General features: G+C 49.9%; 7 protein-coding genes across 7 annotated transcripts, besides 2 other annotated features; 3 read left to right on the top strand and 4 right to left on the bottom strand.

Annotated features, from left to right (window-relative positions):
* Nucleotides 1-780: 780 nt before the first annotated feature.
* Nucleotides 781-805: a microsatellite.
* Nucleotides 806-1,138: 333 nt separating this feature from the next.
* NFIA_070160 (glycoside hydrolase family 18 protein) lies at nucleotides 1,139-2,358 on the bottom strand (the record flags this gene model as incomplete). The annotated part of the gene is made up of 5 exons (XM_001263741.1): nucleotides 1,139-1,826; nucleotides 1,888-2,015; nucleotides 2,070-2,083; nucleotides 2,142-2,192; nucleotides 2,247-2,358. The coding sequence occupies 5 exons, from the start codon at nucleotides 2,356-2,358 to the stop codon at nucleotides 1,139-1,141; spliced, it is 993 nt and encodes a 330-aa protein (XP_001263742.1).
* A 971-nt stretch (nucleotides 2,359-3,329) lies between these two features.
* NFIA_070170 (uncharacterized protein) lies at nucleotides 3,330-4,580 on the bottom strand (the record flags this gene model as incomplete). The annotated part of the gene is made up of 1 exon (XM_001263742.1): nucleotides 3,330-4,580. The coding sequence occupies one exon, from the start codon at nucleotides 4,578-4,580 to the stop codon at nucleotides 3,330-3,332; it is 1,251 nt and encodes a 416-aa protein (XP_001263743.1).
* A 2,535-nt stretch (nucleotides 4,581-7,115) lies between these two features.
* On the top strand, nucleotides 7,116-8,797 carry NFIA_070180 (TMEM165/GDT1 family protein; the record flags this gene model as incomplete). The annotated part of the gene is made up of 2 exons (XM_001263743.1): nucleotides 7,116-7,718; nucleotides 7,775-8,797. 2 exons carry the CDS (start codon nucleotides 7,116-7,118, stop codon nucleotides 8,795-8,797), a joined length of 1,626 nt encoding a protein of 541 aa, XP_001263744.1.
* A 707-nt stretch (nucleotides 8,798-9,504) lies between these two features.
* On the top strand, nucleotides 9,505-12,564 carry NFIA_070190 (SANT/Myb-like DNA-binding domain-containing protein; the record flags this gene model as incomplete). The annotated part of the gene is made up of 3 exons (XM_001263744.1): nucleotides 9,505-9,736; nucleotides 10,024-11,293; nucleotides 11,346-12,564. 3 exons carry the CDS (start codon nucleotides 9,505-9,507, stop codon nucleotides 12,562-12,564), a joined length of 2,721 nt encoding a protein of 906 aa, XP_001263745.1.
* A 598-nt stretch (nucleotides 12,565-13,162) lies between these two features.
* On the bottom strand, nucleotides 13,163-13,939 carry NFIA_070200 (WSC domain-containing protein; the record flags this gene model as incomplete). The annotated part of the gene is made up of 2 exons (XM_001263745.1): nucleotides 13,163-13,581; nucleotides 13,651-13,939. 2 exons carry the CDS (start codon nucleotides 13,937-13,939, stop codon nucleotides 13,163-13,165), a joined length of 708 nt encoding a protein of 235 aa, XP_001263746.1.
* A 1,694-nt stretch (nucleotides 13,940-15,633) lies between these two features.
* On the top strand, nucleotides 15,634-17,435 carry cps1 (Gly-Xaa carboxypeptidase; the record flags this gene model as incomplete). The annotated part of the gene is made up of 3 exons (XM_001263746.1): nucleotides 15,634-15,971; nucleotides 16,029-16,198; nucleotides 16,219-17,435. The coding sequence occupies 3 exons, from the start codon at nucleotides 15,634-15,636 to the stop codon at nucleotides 17,433-17,435; spliced, it is 1,725 nt and encodes a 574-aa protein (XP_001263747.1).
* A 289-nt stretch (nucleotides 17,436-17,724) lies between these two features.
* Nucleotides 17,725-17,759: a microsatellite.
* Nucleotides 17,760-17,844: 85 nt separating this feature from the next.
* gta1 (glutaminase GtaA) lies at nucleotides 17,845-20,342 on the bottom strand (the record flags this gene model as incomplete). Its single annotated transcript, XM_001263747.1, has 8 exons — nucleotides 17,845-17,923; nucleotides 17,974-18,109; nucleotides 18,202-18,345; nucleotides 18,401-18,603; nucleotides 18,657-19,240; nucleotides 19,306-19,748; nucleotides 19,805-20,097; nucleotides 20,149-20,342. The coding sequence occupies 8 exons, from the start codon at nucleotides 20,340-20,342 to the stop codon at nucleotides 17,845-17,847; spliced, it is 2,076 nt and encodes a 691-aa protein (XP_001263748.1).
* Between the last annotated feature and the right edge of the window lie 937 nt (nucleotides 20,343-21,279).

Consider the following 21,279-nt stretch of genomic DNA (forward strand, 5'->3'; position numbering starts at 1 on the left):
AAAAAGTGTGGATGATGGCGTTCAGATTGTAGCAAATCTGAGGCGGATGATGGAGCCTGTCTCATGGTCAGTTTGGCGTATGGTATTGGTTATTTACAGGCGGTGAGCAGCTGCTCTGCCGTGGGAACCGCGGGGTACATCTTCGCATATCAACTTTAGGCTCGTAATCAGTGGAGAAGATGTCCTATGATAGGACGGCAGAATTCATTTGGGTAACGCCGGTGTAATGAGCTACTTTCTCTAGTTTTTTAGCCTCGAAGATCTGCCATCGAATGTCACCGCTTACTTGATAACGGCCATCACACCGATTCCCTGGGCTGGATTGATGCCTCTGATTTGCGCGGATCGGCGTGCACCTGACACCGCTGATGACCTTGGTGACTTCTTGCATCTCTCTGGACAATCATCCAAAGTTGTTGGCTATCCTCTTGTTTGTCATTCTGAAATAGGTGCGCAGTGCTCACTGTTTCAGCCCGAAACCTAAAAGCATATGACCGCCACAATGTTACCAACCTTGAGGCACCGCTATGAGGGGAACAAAGAAACACAGTTTATGTCCATATCTTGTATTCGGCCTTCGATGACGAATCCCTCAATCGGTTTGTCAATGCTCTTTCCTTAACTGCGCAGGAAAGGGTATCATATGCGTTACTAATGCGAGTTATATGCGAGTTATGGACCCGCTTGTTTTGCAAGATCCCAAACAAAGCATACATCGCCATGCGAGAAGCTCCCCGAATATACTTTAAGACGCACGTTCAAGTTGACTCGACAGTCGGTGCTGTGCGCTGTGCGCTGTGCGCTGTCGTCATCCTGCAGCAGGTTTCGCGTGGAGGGCTCAATAAGGTAAAACCCTGAGTCTGGGTTCGTGAAGTGATTGGTTGTCCTGTGTCATATGAACCCTGCCATCGTCGAGGTCAGTAGGCAGATCAGCCTCAATTTTATCATCAACAACGCTCGAAGCGCTGAAAATAGAATGTCGTCATGGCATTCATTGTTGTCGGCCAGAGTGAGATGAAGCAAAGTTCAAAACTAAACCATCAACAAAAAGTTAGGAATATACATCGGACATCTACGTGAGCCCGTCACAAATGAATATCTTATATATACATACTGCCAAGAAGCAAGGTCATCCACCTCATCCGATGAGCGTCTTCTTCACCGATTCAAGATATCCTTGATTCGCATACATCGAGCTTGCGTCCCATACCATAATACCTCCGAAGCTCGAGAATGCCTTGCTCCAAGCGACAACTTCCCTGAGCTGCTCAGCACCAATATAGCCAGTTCCGGCTGCAGCCACATTTCCCGGCAGACCGATGAAGACCTTGACCTGCTTGTTCTTGGACTGGCTCTTAGCCCATGCGTCCCATAGGTCAAAGTTAAAAGCGCCCTGCTGCATAGAGCCAAAAGAAAATGCATTCACGCCACAGTAATTGTTGTAGAACTGCACCCAGATCGCATCAAACGCAACAGCTCCATTCAGCATCTCCTGATCTGCTACGTCGGGGAACACGCACTGCGGCGCAACAGTCAGGTAGTATCTTCTGCCCGCAGAAGTATCCATCAAGCGGCGTAGCTGATTGGCAAAGGGCACCATATTTGTGACGCTGGTCTCGAAATCGAAGTCAAAGCCGTCGATGACTGCATCTCCGAATGGTCGGTATGCCGTGTTACCCGCGTCCACGGGTCCGAAGATCTGCCACATCTTGTTGGCGGCTTCGATGGCTGCCGCCTCCGAAGCGAAACCACGTTCTGGTGACGTTGCTCCGCCGATAGAGATAAGGATAGTCTTTCCTTTTTGCTGACATCGTTTGATATCTTCTCTGAGATTGAGGATGTTATGTTAGTCTAACTATCCGCGACACTTCGCAGAATGTAACACACCCGATCTGAGGACAGTTTAGGAGATTCGTGCCAGGATATACAGTGCACTGGCTTTCCTGGTTGGCAAAATCGAGTTCCGGCAGACCAGCTGCACCAGAAATTCGTGTAACGAAGGCCAGTTGAAACACCTGCTGCACGTAAGCTTCCTCATAGATATTAGATCGATCAAGTCATCACCATACATCGATATTCGGATCTGAGATTTAGTCAGCCTTTGTATTGCTAACCGACGAACGAACTCGTGCAGCACGTACTATCACAGTAATAACTCAAACGTTGTTGGCCTGTGTTTCCAGAATTTTGACCTGAGCGGGATAGTCAGCATCTTGTCGCTTATAGTTCGCAGGAAGCTCAAATACCCCAGTACACGGCGACCGTGGATGAGGAACTGGTGTCCAACAGGGAGTAGGCGCAGTCAAATACAGCAGCAAAGGCTGCTATCGAGTAGAGGAGGTTACTTGTTGATAGCATTGTGTAAGACCTGCTAGATTCAGTAAAGCCAGGAAAAACACACACCACTCTCCAACTCGTCTATTCATGAAGTCCAAGGATATACAACTTTATATCAATTTTTACAGCACCACCAACACCTTTATATCAGTCTTTACAACACCAACCGAATGAATCCGGGATACGGAGTATATGATTCGTATCTGCAGCATCTCAAACTGGACTCTCGAGCTGCGCCTCGTCCTTGATACGACCCCCATTGTTGGTTGTCTTCAAGTACGCCCAAGTTTCGGATTCAAGTCCAGATTTAGTATCTCAAACTCCCTGTGGTGTAAAAGTCATGAGGAATCAAATGCGCATCGGCCCCAAGGTGGTTCTTGGGAGTCAGCCTTGCGATGCAACCAACCACTAACCGCCCCCAATTAGGGGCCGTCCCATTTTTTGCCTCTAACAGAAGCGATAATGCAGGCCATTGAGCAACAAATTTTCTTTAAAGCAGATGCTCATCTCTATGAGAAAGTCTGGGTGGTGTCCACATTCAAAACCAACTATCCAGAACGGTGCATCAACTTTCTTGCCCTGTCGTTCTGTTGCAGTTTTGTTTCGTTTCCTTGAGTCAGAGCCCTTTGATGATTGAGATATCCTTCATATGTTTGTACAAAGATGTGGGATGATTGGTGGCCGGGCTTCAAAGGACCGACGCCATTGCCGGGCATTGAGCATTGAGAGAATTCAGCCACGGTTGCCCAAAATAGCTTCAAGGAGCGATCCGCTCGTAGAGGCGACAAGGGTAAATACGTATTCTTTGTTCCGTCTGCAGCAAATACTTTCCTCTCGCTTGCAACTCGATCTGTTACGCATGGTCTACATGCTCCAAATTTGGTATGTCCGAATCGTATTCTTACTATCTTCGTCCAAGCATACGATGATACGAGGAAAGCCTCAATTAGTGCAGTCACTGCTTCCCAAGGCCTCATCCTCAGCGAGCGCTTCTAGCCATGCTTATGATCCAAAGACTTCATAGCTTCCCAAACTTTCCAAAATTCGAGACTGAGTGTGGGCTGAAAGAGTGCAAGTTTTTCAAACTTTCTGATAGCCGAGTCTTGTCTTGTCAGTTCGCGGTTAGACAACTGGGCGCTGTTTCGCCGCGAGGAAGACTCATCGGGATTGTTCAGAGCGTAGACCCAGACAAGATCGTCTTCGATTTCGCTGTCGTCGCTGTCTGATTCACTGCGGTCGCCGGTTCTCTTGTACCCAATATCTTCGAGGTAAAGGCGTTTGGCAACTTCTTCCTCAAAAGCGAGTTCGTACCATCGTCGGAGCTTGGTAATGGTCAATGAACAGTCCATAGGATCCTCGTCTCGCTCCTCGCCGGTCATTGTCAGCAGATCGCATCCGATTCTGTGGACTAAGACCTCGGCATCTTCGGGCTTGTAGAGATATTCACCCACAGCCCCATCTTCCATCAAGGAGAGATCAGTATCTGGGTCTAACCCTGGAAAAATAAGGGCCATGTCGGAAGGTAATAGTAGCTTGACAAACTCGCGGGCAGAGGTTCGAGCCACTTCTGCGCAGAGCGTATTGCTTTTGCAGATTGGTACAAGGAGGTCGAAAACATGAGCGTCGGTTGTGCCTCCCATGACAGCGTTCATCTCCGGGTACGACCATCGGCCTTGTACAAACTGAGAGAGCTTCACGATCAGCCGCCGCTCAGACTCATTCTGCAAGCCGGATCTATGAGTTTGGACAAATAGTAGCGGCCGATGCACCAAGCTCCTTGCTGGTGCGACTTCAGAACATACTGCGCAACGGTAATTCGCGGAGCTAAGAATGTGATTCTCATAGAAAGCCGCAATACGGCAATAGAAAACGGCGTCATCTGCCTCGTTCTTGGCAACTCCAGGAAGAGCAGGGCCCGACCAAGTAGAGGAGAAGACTGAACAGCCTAGCTGACCACGTCGCGGGGTGTCACTGAGCTGCAGACTCGGTCTTCCAACAAACATGGTAGCCCCAATCTTGTAGGGCTGAGCAGTAGGGCTCCCGAGAGTCTCGATTGATGGGCTCCTCAGGCAAAGCGTGCTTCCAGAATAATCTTCTTTTTTAGTGGTATTCACTCGAAAGCTGCGTTGCGATGTGTCACTCCGGCGTTGTGGTAAACTCGATCTGTCCGTGGTCTCGACTTTGTCCAAAGCCTTTGGCTTGATGCTGCCGTCTCTAATGCCATCAATGTACATCTCCATCATCCTTGTCGCTGCTCTGTGGCATTCTCCTTCCGAAGAACAAATTGGAACTGCTAGTGAGCAGATGTATGGTCTGTCGCTCATCACATCTCCGACACTCCAATCGATTTCGTCCCTCCTGGTAACATGCGATGTATGAGACGCCACAGTCGAGACTAGCTTGTGCATCTCTACAAAATCCGATAGTTCAACATAGCCATATCGTGTGGCGCACAGCGGATGATGTACTAGCGCCTGAGCTGGATCCTTTCCGCAGATTGTACAACCATCTGTCACGCAGTTGAGTATTTCACCCTCGAAAGAGCGGCACAAGGAGAGTATAGCGCGGATGACGGGTGGCTCTTCAAGCAGACCGGGTCGTGGCAAGGAGACGTTACTTGAAACGCTCGTTCTGAAAGAGGATTTGGAGGGACTGTTAGCAGGTGCGCTCGAAGGCTCAAAGACCCGCTCTGAAATTCTAGCATTGAACCGAGCATTGTCCAACTGCGGCGACAGCAAACTGGGCTTTCCGAAGAACACACTGAACCAAATCGGTATCTCTTTGGACTCAATGCTGTATACTGATAAGCCTGTGGAGGAATTCCGTGTATGTGTTGATCCGTTTTCCGTCTGAAAGTGTTGCTGCTTTCTAGGACTTGGGGTCTTTTGTTTTGAAAACTTCTGAGACTCATATGCTGAGGAACTGGCATGTGAAAAGAAGTACATCTTGTTAGTTGATTGACGAGAAAAGGATGCAGGATAATCAGATAGGGTCAATATTGAAGCATTTATAGATAAATACTCTAGTGCTATGTCTGAAGGAGAGAGACACTCAAAAGTGAATACTGGTTACTCAAGATCCCTAGTAGCAAACTGTACCTAGATTCATGTGAATCCAGCTGTGTTTACCTTTGACCTAGCATCACCTATGACAGGGTCATATTGACTTCTGCAATCATCGAAGGCATCATAACATCAATTTCTAACTTATTAGACGGGGCAGAATTATTTGTGAATTCCTCTTACTGAGCTAGGAAAGAAAAGGGATATCAAACACGGCAACAGGCTGGAAGGAAATATATGACTTAAACATCTCTACACGGCAACAAACAATCCTACTCCCACTGGTGTCTGGAGAGACACTTCACCCTTCACCTAGTGAAACATCGGAATAAACAGATGTTCAACATGCTTCAGGTCTTAACCTCAGAGACCACGCTCCCCAGTATTACTTGGTCGAAGGGTTTGCAGGCTGATAGAAAGCAGGATTAGTCTCCTTGTACCCACTGAAGCTCTTTTCGGCTGGTCAGCGAAGCAACAGCCACATGTTCCGAACTATAAAAGCCAACCCAGGTATGAAATAACGCAAAGGAAGGCAACCAGCTGCTGGAGAAGATCGAGGACTGGTTCATCGAATAGACCGATCAGAAGGCCTGCCTGCGAGACCGCTCAAATCAGTGACCCCTATCCAAGGCAAACTGCAGAATATCGATTCATCCTTTGCCCCACTGCTCACTTTATGGTGCTACACGATGCATAGAATGATGATATATATTCGCGATGATCACTATCCACTCCTACCGCACAGCTTATCTATGTCTTACTCGAGACTTTGGACGCCGAAATATTACTCATGCAAGATAAAACGGGGACTCTTCAACCAACCGGTTGTACTATTATCGTGTTGCTCGAAAGGTATCCAGTAACAATTTAAGCCTTCTAGGCCCTTAATACAGGTTTCGCGGTACCTACAACCCGGGGACTAGACAAGCCCCGAAACCCTACTGATGTTGATAAGATCTCTGGACAGTGCGCAGAAAAGGATGTAGTTAATCTCTACCTCAAGGCACGAGACCAGTGGAACTAGTGTTTCCCGCTCAATCTATAGAAGGCCCACTTCTTGAAGAAGGCATGGAATGATTTGAGATACCACAAGACCGGAATAAGGGATTGATACTTGAGTTCTTCGGCACTCCCCTACGGAGTATCATGTCATGGCAACGATAACGAGGCCTGAGGCTCGAAAGTCCATGAGACAACTCTTTGTCATGAAGAGTATCCGCGACCGCTGACGAGAGCCGACCAAAGCTCAACTGATGAGTCTGATAGGTGCATGGAACGAGTTGATATGGTAATTATAAGTCACTTGTTTCGTTAAACGATCTTCTCTGTTTGTCTTTCCAAATTGACGTTTGCGGAGGAAACTGATTTAATGGCACGTGACGTTGAGGTCGCCCCTTTTGCGGCCGGAAAAGTTCCCTGATGAAACCTCGCGTTGGCTCATGAAGCAGCGATAGTCTATTATTCCTCCTTGATTTTTTTCCCTTCATTTGTCTTTTATTAGCACTCACGATTGGTGTCTTTTGCTTCTTTTAATTGTCCTTATCTTTCTTAATCATCAACAATCAAGACGCTGCTGGTTACCTGCCACCAGGTGTCGATCTCTCCACGGTCCTTTACCAGGGATTACTCGTCGCCCCATTTGCGGGCATATTATCTTTAATACTTCCATCGAATTCTGTTCTAGAACCTTGCCTCCGATCTTTCGCTGCATCCAAGATGCGGTTCTCCTATCTTTCATCTCCAGCTGTCCTATTTCTATTACCAGCTATTTCGACGGCTGTCGCCGATCGAGTCTCCACGGACCAAGGTCTCACACCGCGTGATTTTACGACTCCAGATCCAATTGTTCCATCTATAGACGTACTTGCCCCCAAAGCTACTCCCAAAGGGACGCTGGACGCCCCATTCGATGGAAAAGATGGTCGACCTCACGCTGGTCCGTGGGTCGAAACGAATGCTGAACGAGACCGCAAAAAGGCCGGTACGGTCAAGACTGCGCAAGAAGGTTCGGGGCCTGAAAAGAAACCGGCCGACCATCAACACATGGGACCGGATGGGAAACCGATCCCTCATTCGAATGACGGTGTGATGGACGATCCGCATAGGCCGGGTCCCAAAGAGGGAACTCGGGGTACAGAGGGTGGAGTGTCCGAAAAACTAAAGGGTAATACTCCGGTCGGAGAGAAGACGCCTGATAGTCCAAAGGAAGCGCCTCCTCTGCCCCATAGTGAACAGAAGAAGCTGTCGCCGTCGGAACAGACTGAGGAAGGCAAGGAGGCGAAAGGCTCCACTGGCAAATCGAACCTTGGCGTTCTTGAGGTAGAGTGCTGCCGACTATCGTTTTTGGCTCAATTGTGACTGACACAACATTGTAGAAACCAGGTGACTTGCCAGACAAACCGCACGATATCCCTCCCCCTAAATCGCCAGCAACTGTGAATGATCATCCTCTTGGCCTTAACGCAGACGGCACATCCTCGAAAACTGGGACGAATTCGGGACAACAGGTCGAAGGATCTGCATTCCACTCACTTCTTTTCTCCTTTACGATGATCGTGGTCTCCGAGATTGGCGATAAGACTTTTCTGGTGGCTGCCCTCATGGCCATGCGTCATCCACGCTTGCTTGTTTTCTCGGCGGCATTCTCTGCGCTTATTGGCATGACGGTGCTCTCGGCTATCCTGGGACATGCAGTACCAACACTCATTCCCAAGTCTGTTACCAAGTTTTTGGCAGCTGTGCTATTCATTGTCTTCGGACTGAAGATGCTTAAGGAAGGCCGCGAGATGTCGCCGGATGAGGGTGTTGGCGAAGAAATGAAGGAAGTCGAGATGGAACTTGAGGAGAAGGAGCAAGAGCAGCTGCGCATGAGCCGGCGCCGCTCCTCCGTGACGCTTCATTCGTTGGAAGCTGGCCGACTTGGTGGACGTCGCAAGTCTCGCTCATCCACCAATCGCTTCCCTTCGCCCCCTGAGAGTATTTCATCGTCTTCGTCACGATCATCTTCGCCAGGACCTGGTCGCCGTTGGAGCGGCATCTTGACTGGAATAAACAATCTTTTCTCGCTTCTTCTCAGCCCTGCATGGGTACAGACTTTTGTCATGACCTTCCTTGGGGAATGGGGTGATCGGAGTCAGATCGCGACCATTGCCATGGCTGCTGGACAGGATTACTGGTGGGTGACGGTTGGTGCCATATCCGGCCATGGTATTTGCACTGCTGCGGCAGTCATTGGAGGTGCTGCTATTGCTGGCAAAGTCAGCATGCGGGTTGGTATGTACACTTCTAATCTTCCCTGGCCGTTTGAACACAGGCTAACATTCTATCCAGTGACGCTTGGTGGTGCCGCGGCATTCTTAATATTTGGAGTCATTTATTTCATAGAAGCTCTTTGCTAGCTTTTGGGTGGTTCATTCAGCTTAGTCTTAGACTCAATCTTAGAATACAGGCTTGATTATGTCCTCGCGATTGCCCACTCGTGGACAGCCAAGTTCTATAGTATGTCTGTATTTCGATGCTTTTGCTGTAATATAACGGATGAGCCTCATGATCTCGATAAACCACTTGGAAATGTACAGTGCGCAGCGATCTTACCGGCCCACGTTTAGGGTAGTAAGTAACAATAACAATCAATCATTTTCTACTGTGCACAGGCAGCTCATCGCAATTTGGACGGTTTTGTCTTCGAGCAAGCCCCCCGAGAGATGGTCAATTAATTATGAATTTTCTCTTTGAAATGAAACTCATCCGTCAGATATAACTGCTGAGTGATATTGATATGGTCACGTGATCTACGCTCTATTGGCCGCCAACTGGTCAAGGGTTAGGGTTGGGGTTTCTAACCCAAATGTCAAGTGTGATTACGTAATAACGCTTACCCTAGGTTACCCTACTGCACCCTAATACTGGCTAACTCCCGCTCCGTTCCCTTCCAACATCCTCAGTTCACTGAGTACGTCGCACATCTACAGCAGTTCCATCAAAGGGACAGCATTTCTCATCAAATCCATCCAAAGAGAGACTGTTTACTTCCTCATTTCGCTCAATAGCACCTCTCGAGTGGCTTAGAGGAGCTTCCGCCCCACTGACCGCCTGGAGTCAGACTATGGCGCGTTCACGGTCGCGCTCAGCATTGCCAGCCCAGGCCGCTCTGGTCGCTGGAAGCGTCAGAGAAGATGCGCCAGTGAAGCATGCGGTTCCAAATCCATCACAGCGACGAGTGACGAGAAGTCGAAGTCGCGAGCTTGAGTCTACAGGACGTTCGGATGATGTCGGTCCTGCGGGCGCGCCTGTGGATGGAGCCCGGAGGAGGTGGGGACAAAACAAAGGCAGAATGAGTAAGTTGAGTGGCTCCCTAGCCTTGAAGCAGGGGTTGTCATGTAGTTGAATCACCTACGGCATTCCTCCTCTCTATCCTGTGTATTGAATTACCTATGCAGAACCCAAACCTTGATTGACCTTATTTGATCATTCAATTGGATGTGTTTTTGTCTACTTCTTATGACTTAAGTCCTTGGACATGTCATTGTTTGTTAATGTCTCCATGCCTCCACTGTCCTTGTCCTTCTCTTCACATTATCACTATGTCCTGGATCATGACTCTTATTCGCCCTTTGAAAAACAGGCCTCGATGTCGTGGCGGAAGAGCCACCTTTCAATTCGCCTCAAAAGTCTGTTCATCGCTATGCCCATCAAGTGATTCCGGAGTCGCTAGATGATACAGTGAACATATCCGGTACTACCTTCCTGCCAGAAGAGCCCGACACCAATCTGGATCCGGATATGATGATGGAGACACTGCCAGACCTTGAGCGAGCAGCCAAGAATGTCTTGGACCATCTCGTCCCCAACTCAGCGGATCCCGTCAGTATCGTGAACTCAGCTAAGAGGCTCACGGATCCGGCTAGCACTCAAAGCAAACGCCTCCGACATTCCGTGTCCAACCTGGCTGTTCAAGCCAAGTGGTTCGGTCCTCAGACGTACATTGACGTCAAGCATGTCAGTCAGCTACTCACATCGGCTCTTGAAAAAAAGAGCGTCCAAGTAGCGAAAGATTGGAGTGCGGATCCCATTCTTCACCAGGCTAATTGTGCGCGTTTTGCACTTGAGGTGCTGCTGGCAAATGCTGGCACGGACTCGACGAAACGAGCAATCAAAAACTTGGAAGACTTGTTTCCGCTGCCATTCATGAACGATCTCTCTGAGAGCAAGCATGAGAGAGCTATTGGCGAGAGCTCCCTTCGCAAAGATACTTTTGATCTCGCTCTGGAACTTCGCACACAATCTCTGATACTGAAACTGGAAGAGGATCAGTATAAGCTTGATTTTCTTCCCGAGGCTGCTATTAGGCAACATTTTTTCGACGTTAATGCTTTTGATGAAGATGCTTTCGACAGCGGTGTCGCTCCACTGCGTGGTCTCAACATCAGTAGATTCCAAGCTTCTGGAGAATTTCCGGAGCAGTACAGAGATGCAGTTTGTGACCGGTATAATGAGATCCTTGTTCTCCTATCAGAAGCTGGAGATAACTCTTTTGATATTAAAGAGTTGAAAAGCGCTTACCGCTGGCAAAAATTCGTGCTGCGGGCTGTTCAATGGTTACGAAAGCGCATCCAGGAAGTCGCCCAAGGACTGCAAGGGCTGCAAAGCGTACAGACAGTGCACAAGGAGTTTTTCGCTGACCAAGACCGCATAGAGAGTGCAACTGCCACTCCCCGTCCTGGTGCCACTCCCGCCGTTGAAAAAAGTGCACAAGTGCCAGCTGCTACTGACGATGGACAGCAAGGATTACCTCCACCTCGGGCTGAAGAGCAGATGCGGGGCGCTCCTAAAGAAGATCAACGAGCCCCAGTGTCAACCGCAGAAAGTAGGGAGCGACGGAAGTCTTCGAAACCGTTGGTACCCGATTATCTTTTGAGCTTAGCTCTCTTGCTGACCGCTTTCAAGGGCCTTCCTCAATCCCGTGTCGATTCAGCGCCTTATGCAGAGGCAGCAGCGCCGTCGCTTGTCGCGCGAGGCTACAGAGACCCGGAGGCAGACAGACGTTATTGCCCAAGTCGTGGACGGCGAGCGCACGCAGTCCGCCTCGGATGTCCGTGGTCAGACTCTGCCCGCTCCATCACAATCATTCCGGTCGACGCAGGGAGAGCCAGACGAGATAGCTGCGTCTCCGGAAGGTTCTCCGACTTTGCTACCTGAGGACCATTATCTCAGTGTCGATGATTCTCAGCTGAACATCGGCGATCATGTCGGTGCTGGACTTGAAAGATCGCATAGCCCTCCGGTTGTCAATAGGTTCACCCGCGAGCATCATCACGACCCTTCTTATGGACATCGACCTCGTACACCGAGCAGATTGTCCTTTGTTCCATCAAGCCAGGACATATTGCGAGCAGTGGAAGAAACCCAGAGTCCCACACGGTCAGCCCAACGGTCACGGCTAGACAGACGCCAGGCTTTCATTGACCGTCAGGATAATGCGGAACGTGTTTCCCCAATCAGTCAGGAGGCAGACCTCCTAAGTGCAGCCAGTAGACGTGACCCCCCGCCGGCCTCCAGAAAGCGAACACGTCAGGAATCTGAGGACGAAGATGCGAGCAGTGATGACTTTTCGGACTATGGTCGTGCGCTTGACCCTGGTCGCAAGCGTCAAGAAAAGGCAGAGCTGCAACGGAAAAAGCGCCGGCGGGTGGAAGAGGACCATGACGAGTCTGCCTCACAGTTACAGCAGGGCCTGCAGGCGAGTACCCAAAGTAGGGAAGCGCAAGGTCAATTGGAAGTCGTCCGCCGGCCTGAAACTCCACCCCGGACTCAACAGTCACCGTCAACACAGTGGGCCAAGACGAGCGATTTTGGTTCGAATAGAACATTTACACCGTCTCAGTCCAAGGGCAGACAGCGCTGGACGCCAGCCGAAGATGCGCGGCTGATCCGATTAATTGGGGAGCACGGTTGTAGATGGGCAACCATCATGCGTCAGAACGATGCACAGGCAGCGGAAGATGGCGAGGTTCAGATTCAAGGACGTGATCAAGTCCAGCTCAAAGATCGGGCCCGGAACCTCAAAATTGCTTTCCTTAGGTATGTCCCAGTTTGTCACTTGGGGTTTTCTTTTCGCGCCCTCCCTTTTCCATGCAGACAAGCTTGCCTTGGGTATTTCCACTAACACTCAATACAGGGATGAACTTCCGCTTCCCAAGAACTTTGAAGCAGTAACTATGAAAGCTACCGATTATGCCATGCTGGAGAAAAGAGGCATCAAGGTACCAAAACCTTAGCGAGGATCGGCAGATCCATGAAACAATAGTCCATCTTCACCATCCCTTGTGATCCGCCTGTTTTTGAGTTAGCGTTCGGTTTACCTTTCTGGGTGATGTTGGCTCTATGATACCCTTGAATTCTTATTATTGGTTATTGGTTAGACACTCCTGTGTTATTTAAATTCGTCGTTTAATTTTACAATGCGTCGTGAATGACTGTAGATCGAATGGTGGATTCCCAGAACACCACCTCGCAATATTTGACGAAGACGTCCAGCATCGAATCGACCAGCGATTAAAACAGGACTTTGCAGGATCCAGCACAACCAGCATGCTGTCCCGGATTCGTACCAAAACTAGCCCTTGGCCCAAGTAGATTACGTATATCCAGTAATCGCATCCTCTCAATAAGCAGTAATAATCCACAGCCATCTCTCATATTAACAATTCACCGGGGGATATTTGTTCATTCGTAGAGGCGGAGCATCGTAGAACGGGTATCACTTAGAACCAAGACATAACCAATGGGATGAAAATCGCCCCCATAACCGGCCCGGCGGCCCCCACCGAGCGACTCAAACTCGCACCCGACCCAGCGCTACCGGAGGGCGACGCCGACGGCGTGCTGGACGAGGCCGACGCAGAGGCAGAAGAAGCGCCTGCCGACTTTGACGCAGCAGCGGCTCCAGACGAGGACGCAGTGACGGAGGACACGCCCTGCGCGACGCCAGGATGCTTCGTGAAGGTGGCCGAGGGTGCTGTCAGAATTTCAGCAGGGATGGTGGCTGTAGGATTGGCGCTGTCCTTGGTGATGGTAGCCACGAGAGTCGGGTTGACCGTCAGCGAGGTCGAAGTGGAATCGTCGCTGTCCTCCTTGAGGAGACGGGTGTCATACATGACAGTCCAGGTTTTGGACCCGCCACCTGTTCGTACAAATTAGCTGCCTGCTGGGTAGTCTGGTCTGCAACGCAACAGTGTCTATATATACGTACAGTAGTCAACTGGATATCCTGGACACTGAGTATCGCATTTGTCGTTCGACACCTTGGCGGATGACGAGGGGAGACTGCTGCCGCAGTAGCAGTCAGTTCCCTGGACGGCGAGGACGACGTTATTCTCGCACTTGGCCTCGCACATGCCGCGGGACATAAACTTAGAGGATTCGGCCAGGGTCAAATCTCCGGGGCTGTTGTAGCAAGCTGATGAATCCTTGGATGCGAGGACATGGGGTGTCAGCGACATAAGCGAGAGGAATGCGAGGTGGAGGATCTTTGGAGACATTTTCGGTTGAGGGCTAGGAAAGAGTGGCTGCTTTGATTGTTTGCGGGCGGAAATACAAAGAGTGAAAAGCGAAGCGATTGAATGAATCGATCGAACAGAAGATCAAAGCAGGGAAAAACAAAGTGAGCGAGTTAATTATTGATCAATGTGTGGAGAGAGAGAGAGAGAGAGCAGGGAGCCCTTGTTTTTAAATAGGACCCATCGCTAAATTTAAGATGGGGGCTGTCAGCGTCAGGTTTCACTTTCTCCTGGTATGGAGGAGTAGATGTATGACTCTCGAGGCAAATTGTCAGCACATTGAAACCGCGTCAGAATGCTGATCCTCGGATCCCTCTGTTATTTCTCCAGGTTCCCAAAAGAGTTCATTGGTTTGATCGACAGTTCCCAAACCCTCGGAGTGGCACTGTGTGGCAGGGGCTTTTGACGATCCCTTGCGCTTCCAGAGATGGCATTTCTTTTATCACTTTCGCTTATTATCGCTGCTCAGCCTGCTCGCCGCAGTCGGGGTTTTAGCGTCCCCCGAATTTCGCTAGTTTGTGGCTCTATTTCCCTTGGTGATGTCAAGGATCAACGTACTATTGTTTTCTGAGACAAGTAGAGGGGTACCTGTTTGAGCAATCCAGTATTATCCGTCGATAATCATCAGGTCGCTTGCTCTTTTCGGGTGGTGATGCAACTTGCAACAGCTTCGGGGTTTTCAGCCTGATCAGGCTCGTGGAAGTTTAGTCCGATGGAAGATCTGAGGTAAGGCATAGTTAGTTAGTTAGTTAGATCAATCGCTTTGATTTGCCTTGACTGGTTCTCTGCCGAAATTCGACCAGAGCCTCGAGATGCCGAAGAGAGAAGATGGGACAAAAGCATCGTCACAAGACGGCACCTGACCCTGGTCTGCTGGTCAACAAAGGAAATCAACTATGCTCGTTTTTCTTCCATCGATCTTGCGACTTATTCATTCTCAACTATTTTGTGCTCATCGATTCAATGCCTCGTGATAATAAAATTCTTGTAGAAATATTTGCCAAATAACAAAAAGTCCAGCCTGTAAGCTCAGGAGGCAAAGATCCCCCAGGCCAGCGATACGCAAGCCATCATGCTTCATACGTCGATTGTACCCTCTGGCAGGGATACGACTTACTCCTTTTATGCTGAAGCCTTCGACGCATAGCTTCTGATCTCCCTCCGAGTTCCAGCCGTGCATTATCAACAAGGAGGAATCTCTGTATCCTGCCTGACCTGGCAGTAGTTCGCAATCTCACAAATCGATACTACCATGCGGCTCATGAGGCGAGGTTGGGTCTGATAATCTCTAAACACGCCGGTAAGCCAAAATCTCCTGGACAGTTGGCATCCCTAATATCTCCGTTCATCGCTCAATCAGATCATTTTCCCTAGAGATTCATCATCACAGACCTACCGCTTATGACCTTCCCGATCGGGCAAAGCTATCCTTTGGCGAGCGGACTGACCCGCCATTATCTATCAACTGGCCTGTCAAATAGACGTCTCACAATGGTGAAGATGCAAAGCGACCGAAGTGCATGCGGAGAAGGAGATCGTATTGATAACAGCTGCGGAGTACGGACTTGCACCGAGAGACAGGATAAATGTCTTGAACAACGCTGTTCTGGCTTTCTCTCCTTTCCAGTGCAACTCTCCGATTTACACCCAAGCCTGGTCCTGGAAAACTGAAGGAAATGCGGTCGATTGCCCACGTCGTCTTGGCCCTCATAGGGTTCGGAATACCCTCGGCTATGTCACTCAGCATTCCTTCTTCGCAGCAAATCCTCAAGTCCTGGTCTGGCACCAACAACATCTGCCCTCTGGCACCCAAGGTCGAAGTGCCTAAAGATGGACTACTTTCTGCACTTCGATATGTCCAGGATGGGACTATTCGGCTGCAGCAGGTCGACCGTCTCTCAAGAGCCGTCCAGATTCCCACCACTGTCAATGACTACATGACGGACCCATTTGACGAGGGATTCGCTCCCTTTGTTGAGTTCCAAGAACTCCTGGAATCGCTGTTTCCTCTGATGTAGGCCTACTCTCTCCCGATTTATTAGAACGAGAGATGCTCAAATGATAGGTTCAGTCATTCGTATGCCTCCGTGGATCATATCAACAGACTCGGCCTGCTCTACACCCTCAACGGCACCGATGACTCACTTAAACCTTCCTGTTCATGGCTCACCAAGACGTTGTACCGATCAATGATCCTTCCGACTGGACCTACCCACCTTTTGCCGGCCACTTCGATGGCGAGTGGCTCTGGGGCCGAGGAGCTAGCGACTGCAAGAACGTCTTGATCGGCCTCCTGTCCGTCATCGAAGACCTGCTCCAGCAGAACTGGCAGCCGACACGCACCATTGTTCTCGCCTTCGGGTTTGACGAGGAATCTCATGGCTTCCTCGGCGCTGGCTCGCTTTCCTCTGCCCTAGAAAAGAAGTACGGCCCCGACAGTTTCGAGTTCATCCTAGACGAGGGCGGCATGGGTCTCGAATCTCTGGACGATGACGTGGTCTACGCGCTCCCTGGCGTAGGAGAGAAAGGCAGCATCGATATTGTGCTCTCTCTCGACGTCGCCGGCGGCCACAGCTCCATTCCACCCCCTCACACAGGGATCGGCATCATGGCCGAGATCGTCTACGAGCTCGAGCGACAGGCCCTCTTCGTCCCTGTCCTGACAGACGACCACCCCTCCCGCCGCATGCTCGAATGCCAGGCTCGCTACTCCCCCAACCACGTCGAACCCTGGCTCGCCTCCGGCCTTCAGTCATCCGACCACGTCGCGCTAGCCGAGAAACTGGCATCCTCCCGCGGCGACGCCTTCCGATACATCCTGCAAACCTCGCAGGCCGCCGACATCTTCAACGGCGGCATCAAATCAAACGCTCTGCCCGAGAAGATCTCCGCGCTCGTCAACTACCGCATCGCCCTCCATCAAACCCCAGAACTCATCAAGCAGCGCGCCATTGACATCATCGCCCCGATCGCTGACAAGCACAATCTGTCATGGACCGCCTTTCCAGAAACGACTGCCACCACTGCCGATAAACCAGCCGTCAATAATCATCTCACCTTGTCCACCCTCAGCACGCCTCTTGTCCCTGCTCCCGTGAGTCCTACCAATATCGACACCGACGCCGTCTGGGCTCGCTTCACTGGTGTCACGCGCACCTCCTTCGAGTCCGTGCCCAGTTTGAAGGGCAAGACAGTGGTGGTCAGCGGCGACATCATGACGGGAAATACCGACACTAGATTCTACTGGGCCCTGTCGCGGAACATCTACCGCTGGAGTCCATCTCGCAGGGGCGGTAGCCTGAACATCCATACGGTGGACGAGCGAGTAGCTATTGATGTGCATCTCGAGGCAATGGTTCTATATTACAGTATGTCGATCTCCCTGACGACAGAGTGCCTATCCGTACTGACCTTTCTAGATTTGATCCGTTCTTTCGACACTTGGAATGACTCAGTCGAAATCTCTCACGATCTCTAAATCAATTCTCGCCGGTGCGCCTTTTAGCCATGCCATTCGATGTACTGTATGGATCGTTGTTATATTCAATTCGGTCAGCCAATTGGACGACAGGAGTAATCGCTCGCCAAGGCCGAATCTACTTTATTTTCAAACGGCATTTAGAAATTAACAGCGAATCAGGTAGCATTTGTGACCTTGTGACGGTCATGCATAACGGGCTATAAACGTGCACCTCAAACCTGGCTGTGCTGCATGTCAAGCAGCGGCCTTCGGCGACATATACTTGGTCTAAAGATGGTATAATAATAGACATATCCAAGACATATCCAAGACATATCCAAGAATTCATACAGAAGAATGATCAGCTTGTGTCTCAGTCGGATTGACAAGCAAAACGACCGGAGCGATCTAGGGGTATTAATGCTCATCAAAGACCCTCCTCCAGAAGTAATAAGGCGAAAGCACCGCCCATCACGGGCCGCGCAATGAAGGTGATTCCAGGGTAACTGAAATGTCAGCAGCGCTCGCAACTAGAACATCAACAAAAAAAACTTACTCTCCGCTAACAGTTTCATAGAGGTCAGTAAGAGCGCGGTTCGTAGGTGTTTGGTTGATCCAATTCGCAAGCAACTCAATGAACATGTCCCTTGTACTCGTCGAGGCAACCGCTGCTGTGAACAGTTCCCAATCACCTAAAAGACTCATGTTAGATTACTTAACATTTCCTTAAATGCAGAAATGCAATGAAGGCGAGAAATGGGTATATGAAAGGTAAGGAATTCACCTTTAGTGTACTGGTGTCGGGTGTCCAGCGGCACCCCATACTTCTTCTGCACCTTGGGGTAGAATTGGCTCTGCATATCGTAAACAGATTGAGGCACCAAGTTCAAGCCCAACTCACGGTCGGCGTAAAGGTTGTACAGGAGACCTGTTATCGATCAGCTACTAATACCGCTGAAAGGAAGAAGAGAAATGGAACTGACCGTGGGTTTCATTTGAGCCATAAGACAATGTGGTGTGCGGAGGATCCGCCTCATGAGCAATACCCAGTACTTGCCACCTATCGATATAATCGTGGGCGATAGCAGAACGATTGGTAGCTGCATCAGCGTGGTGGGTAAGCTTGCTAATGGTCGCCATGGCCTCAATACCAATAATCCCCTTCAGAGCCAGATTGGTTTGGTTGCTATAGAAAAATCTTAGTGCACGTCAATGGTCAAGTCTGGGGTCAGTACTTACGGCAAAGGGCCAGCAAAGTCGTCCGTCGATATCTGATTCGCCGGGTAGATAGCTTCGTCGACCAGATATGATGTCCATTGTTCCAGTAACGGATAGTGTTCGTTCAGATAATCCGTGTTGGATGACTTGAGTGCGTACGCCAGAGCCATGATTATCATATTTCCACATTCCTCAAGCGGCATTGGTTCATCGTTGCCTTCAGGGTGGCCAGTAGCGTTGGGATAATGGGTTCCAATGTCATGCATCGCATAAGCGTTAGGGTACTGCCCGGATTCTTGGATTTCAAAATGGGGCTTCAGGATAAACTCGAGCAGTTCTGGATTGGTGTACAGGAATACTGGGTGAGCAGGGAAGATGACGTCCACAGTGTTCATGTTGCCGTTGGAGGATATTTCCTTCATGAAGAGATATGGATTTTGCGGCGTGCCGCACAACTGAGTTGCAGCAAAGGCTTGACGAGCACTGAGAGAGGTAATAGTCAAGTAGTCTTGGCCAGCCGCTGCTACGGAATCCCGCGCGATCTTCTCGTCCAATGCCGAAGAGAGCTTGTTTGCGGTTGAATAGTCGTAATGGAAGAACTCGAGCTGGAACATAGCAAAGGTTAGACAATTAGCAGCAACGGTATATATCTGACGGCAAGAGCACTCACAGCAGCCAATTCGTCGTCAAAATAGCTTGTCCACAAGGAGGGTTCTGCCCGAATGCCATCGGGGCTGCTGTATTGGATCGCTTCAGATTGAGCAAGCCCAATGGTGAAGTGCGTATCGACTGAGGACGATGTAACCGACCCCAGGTCAATTGCAAAGCCAAAAACCGGCCAATTTGTGGAGATGGCACGGTAGTTCGAATCTTTTGAATCGCCCAAGGTTCCATTAGCGGCGAATGCACCCCGAACAGCAACATCAGCCCCCGACTGGTGGGTCGTTCTGTCACTATGCTCAGTTGCCCAGTACCAGTTACCCCATTCCGCTTGATCTCGGACTTCCGAAAAAAGAAGTTGGGTCTGACGGTGGACCTTATGATAAGCAACCCCATCGTGTGTGACACCATACTCCCACTCCGCAACAGCAGTGCGGTCTCCAGACACCCATTCTAAGAGTTCATCAGGAGAAAGAAATTTGACAGAGCCGAAGTTTATTCAGACTCACCGGCGGAAATGTCAGAGTAGAGCTGTACGTCGTGAGAGTCGCCGTCAATTGACGAAACCGCGACGTGAACATAGGAGAATGTCAATGACTGCCTTCGTAGATCATTTGGTGTTATGGGAGACAAAAAAGTGACTTTCATCTCCACAGCATCTCCCACATGAAACGTGAAGATGCTCTTTGTTGAGGTGTATTCATATGCAGTCTGGTTGGCAGTTGTCGATCCAGGCAAACCCATCCACGTGTAGACAGCACCATCGACACGGATTAGCCCAGCCCAGCCATTGATCTGGCCCCTGTACTTTTTCGTCAGAAAGGTGCGTACACGTTTAGTAGCAGACACTTACTCCCAAAAAGTCGGCCATTCGCCGGCCAAATATCCACCGTTACCTCCATCACTTCCAGCAGAAAGCCATGTGCTCAAGTAAGGAGACTTCACTGCCAAGGGCAGCGCAGGAGGTCGTGCAGGAGAGAAAGTTGACACCGCTCCTGCTAGGGAAGCCAGGAAGGCGATTAACACGCCGAGAGGAAACAGCTGCATGGTGATAATGTTTACCGGACGATCAAGCAGGACACATGGAAGATCTTATGAAGAGTCTGATCTGGAAGCTAAACAACAGATCAGCGATTTTCCCACGATAAGCAAAGACTACCGGTTGAGAATGTTTACCGGAATTCTAGGGGTGGTTTTATAGTTGGGCAAGATCGACATACCAGACGTAAGGAAGAAACCTTGACACGGAGAAACCTGAGTATGACTAGAGATCAGTCAGTCGAGCCACGGTCTAGAAGACACTGAGGAATGGAAACACGCATGATAGAAAACTTCCCGAAAGTCGTCTGACATGTCACTGTCGGCATGGAGAGACACATGGACCTCCTACTCACAGAGCCAAGGGAAGGACATGAGGGAACAAGGGCAGGGGGAGGGGGAAGTATGTGGGGGATGATCGGACTGTTTACTGCAATGTGTAGATAATTAATCTTTCATTCCTCTCTCGCTGTTTCCCCCCTCTGCTCTCGGCCAGTGTGATTGCCGAGATATTGGCCGTCTATAGGCTGATAGCGATTTGATGAAGCCAAAGCTGCATGCACTAAGCTTAGATAGTGCTTGTTCAGGAGATCCACCTGAACATAGGTTAGCAAGGTTGACGGGACCAAGTATGAGTCCAGTTGAGCCCAAATGGCAGATCGCGAGTCAGAAGATGCTTACCTGCTTGGATGGGAGGAGTAACGACAGGCACTGTCAGTCAACACAGTATGGAGATAGAGATAGGTCAAATCAAGAGAGTGACATTGGTCGGAGTTGGTAATATAAGAGCTAGTGGTGACTAGTTGGACAGTGCAAGTACAAGAAAAGAGGAGATGAGTGAGGAGAAAATAGGAAGCCTGCAAAGGATGTTGAGGCGAACATAACAAGACAAGACGGGAAATTGCACAACATTTCCCAAATGGGAAAGTGACATGGAGCACCGCAG

The sequence above is a fragment of the Aspergillus fischeri genome, genomic scaffold (genome assembly GCF_000149645.3).
Source record: "Aspergillus fischeri NRRL 181 1099437636252 genomic scaffold, whole genome shotgun sequence".
In the NCBI taxonomy this organism is placed as follows: Eukaryota; Fungi; Ascomycota; class Eurotiomycetes; order Eurotiales; family Aspergillaceae; genus Aspergillus; species Aspergillus fischeri.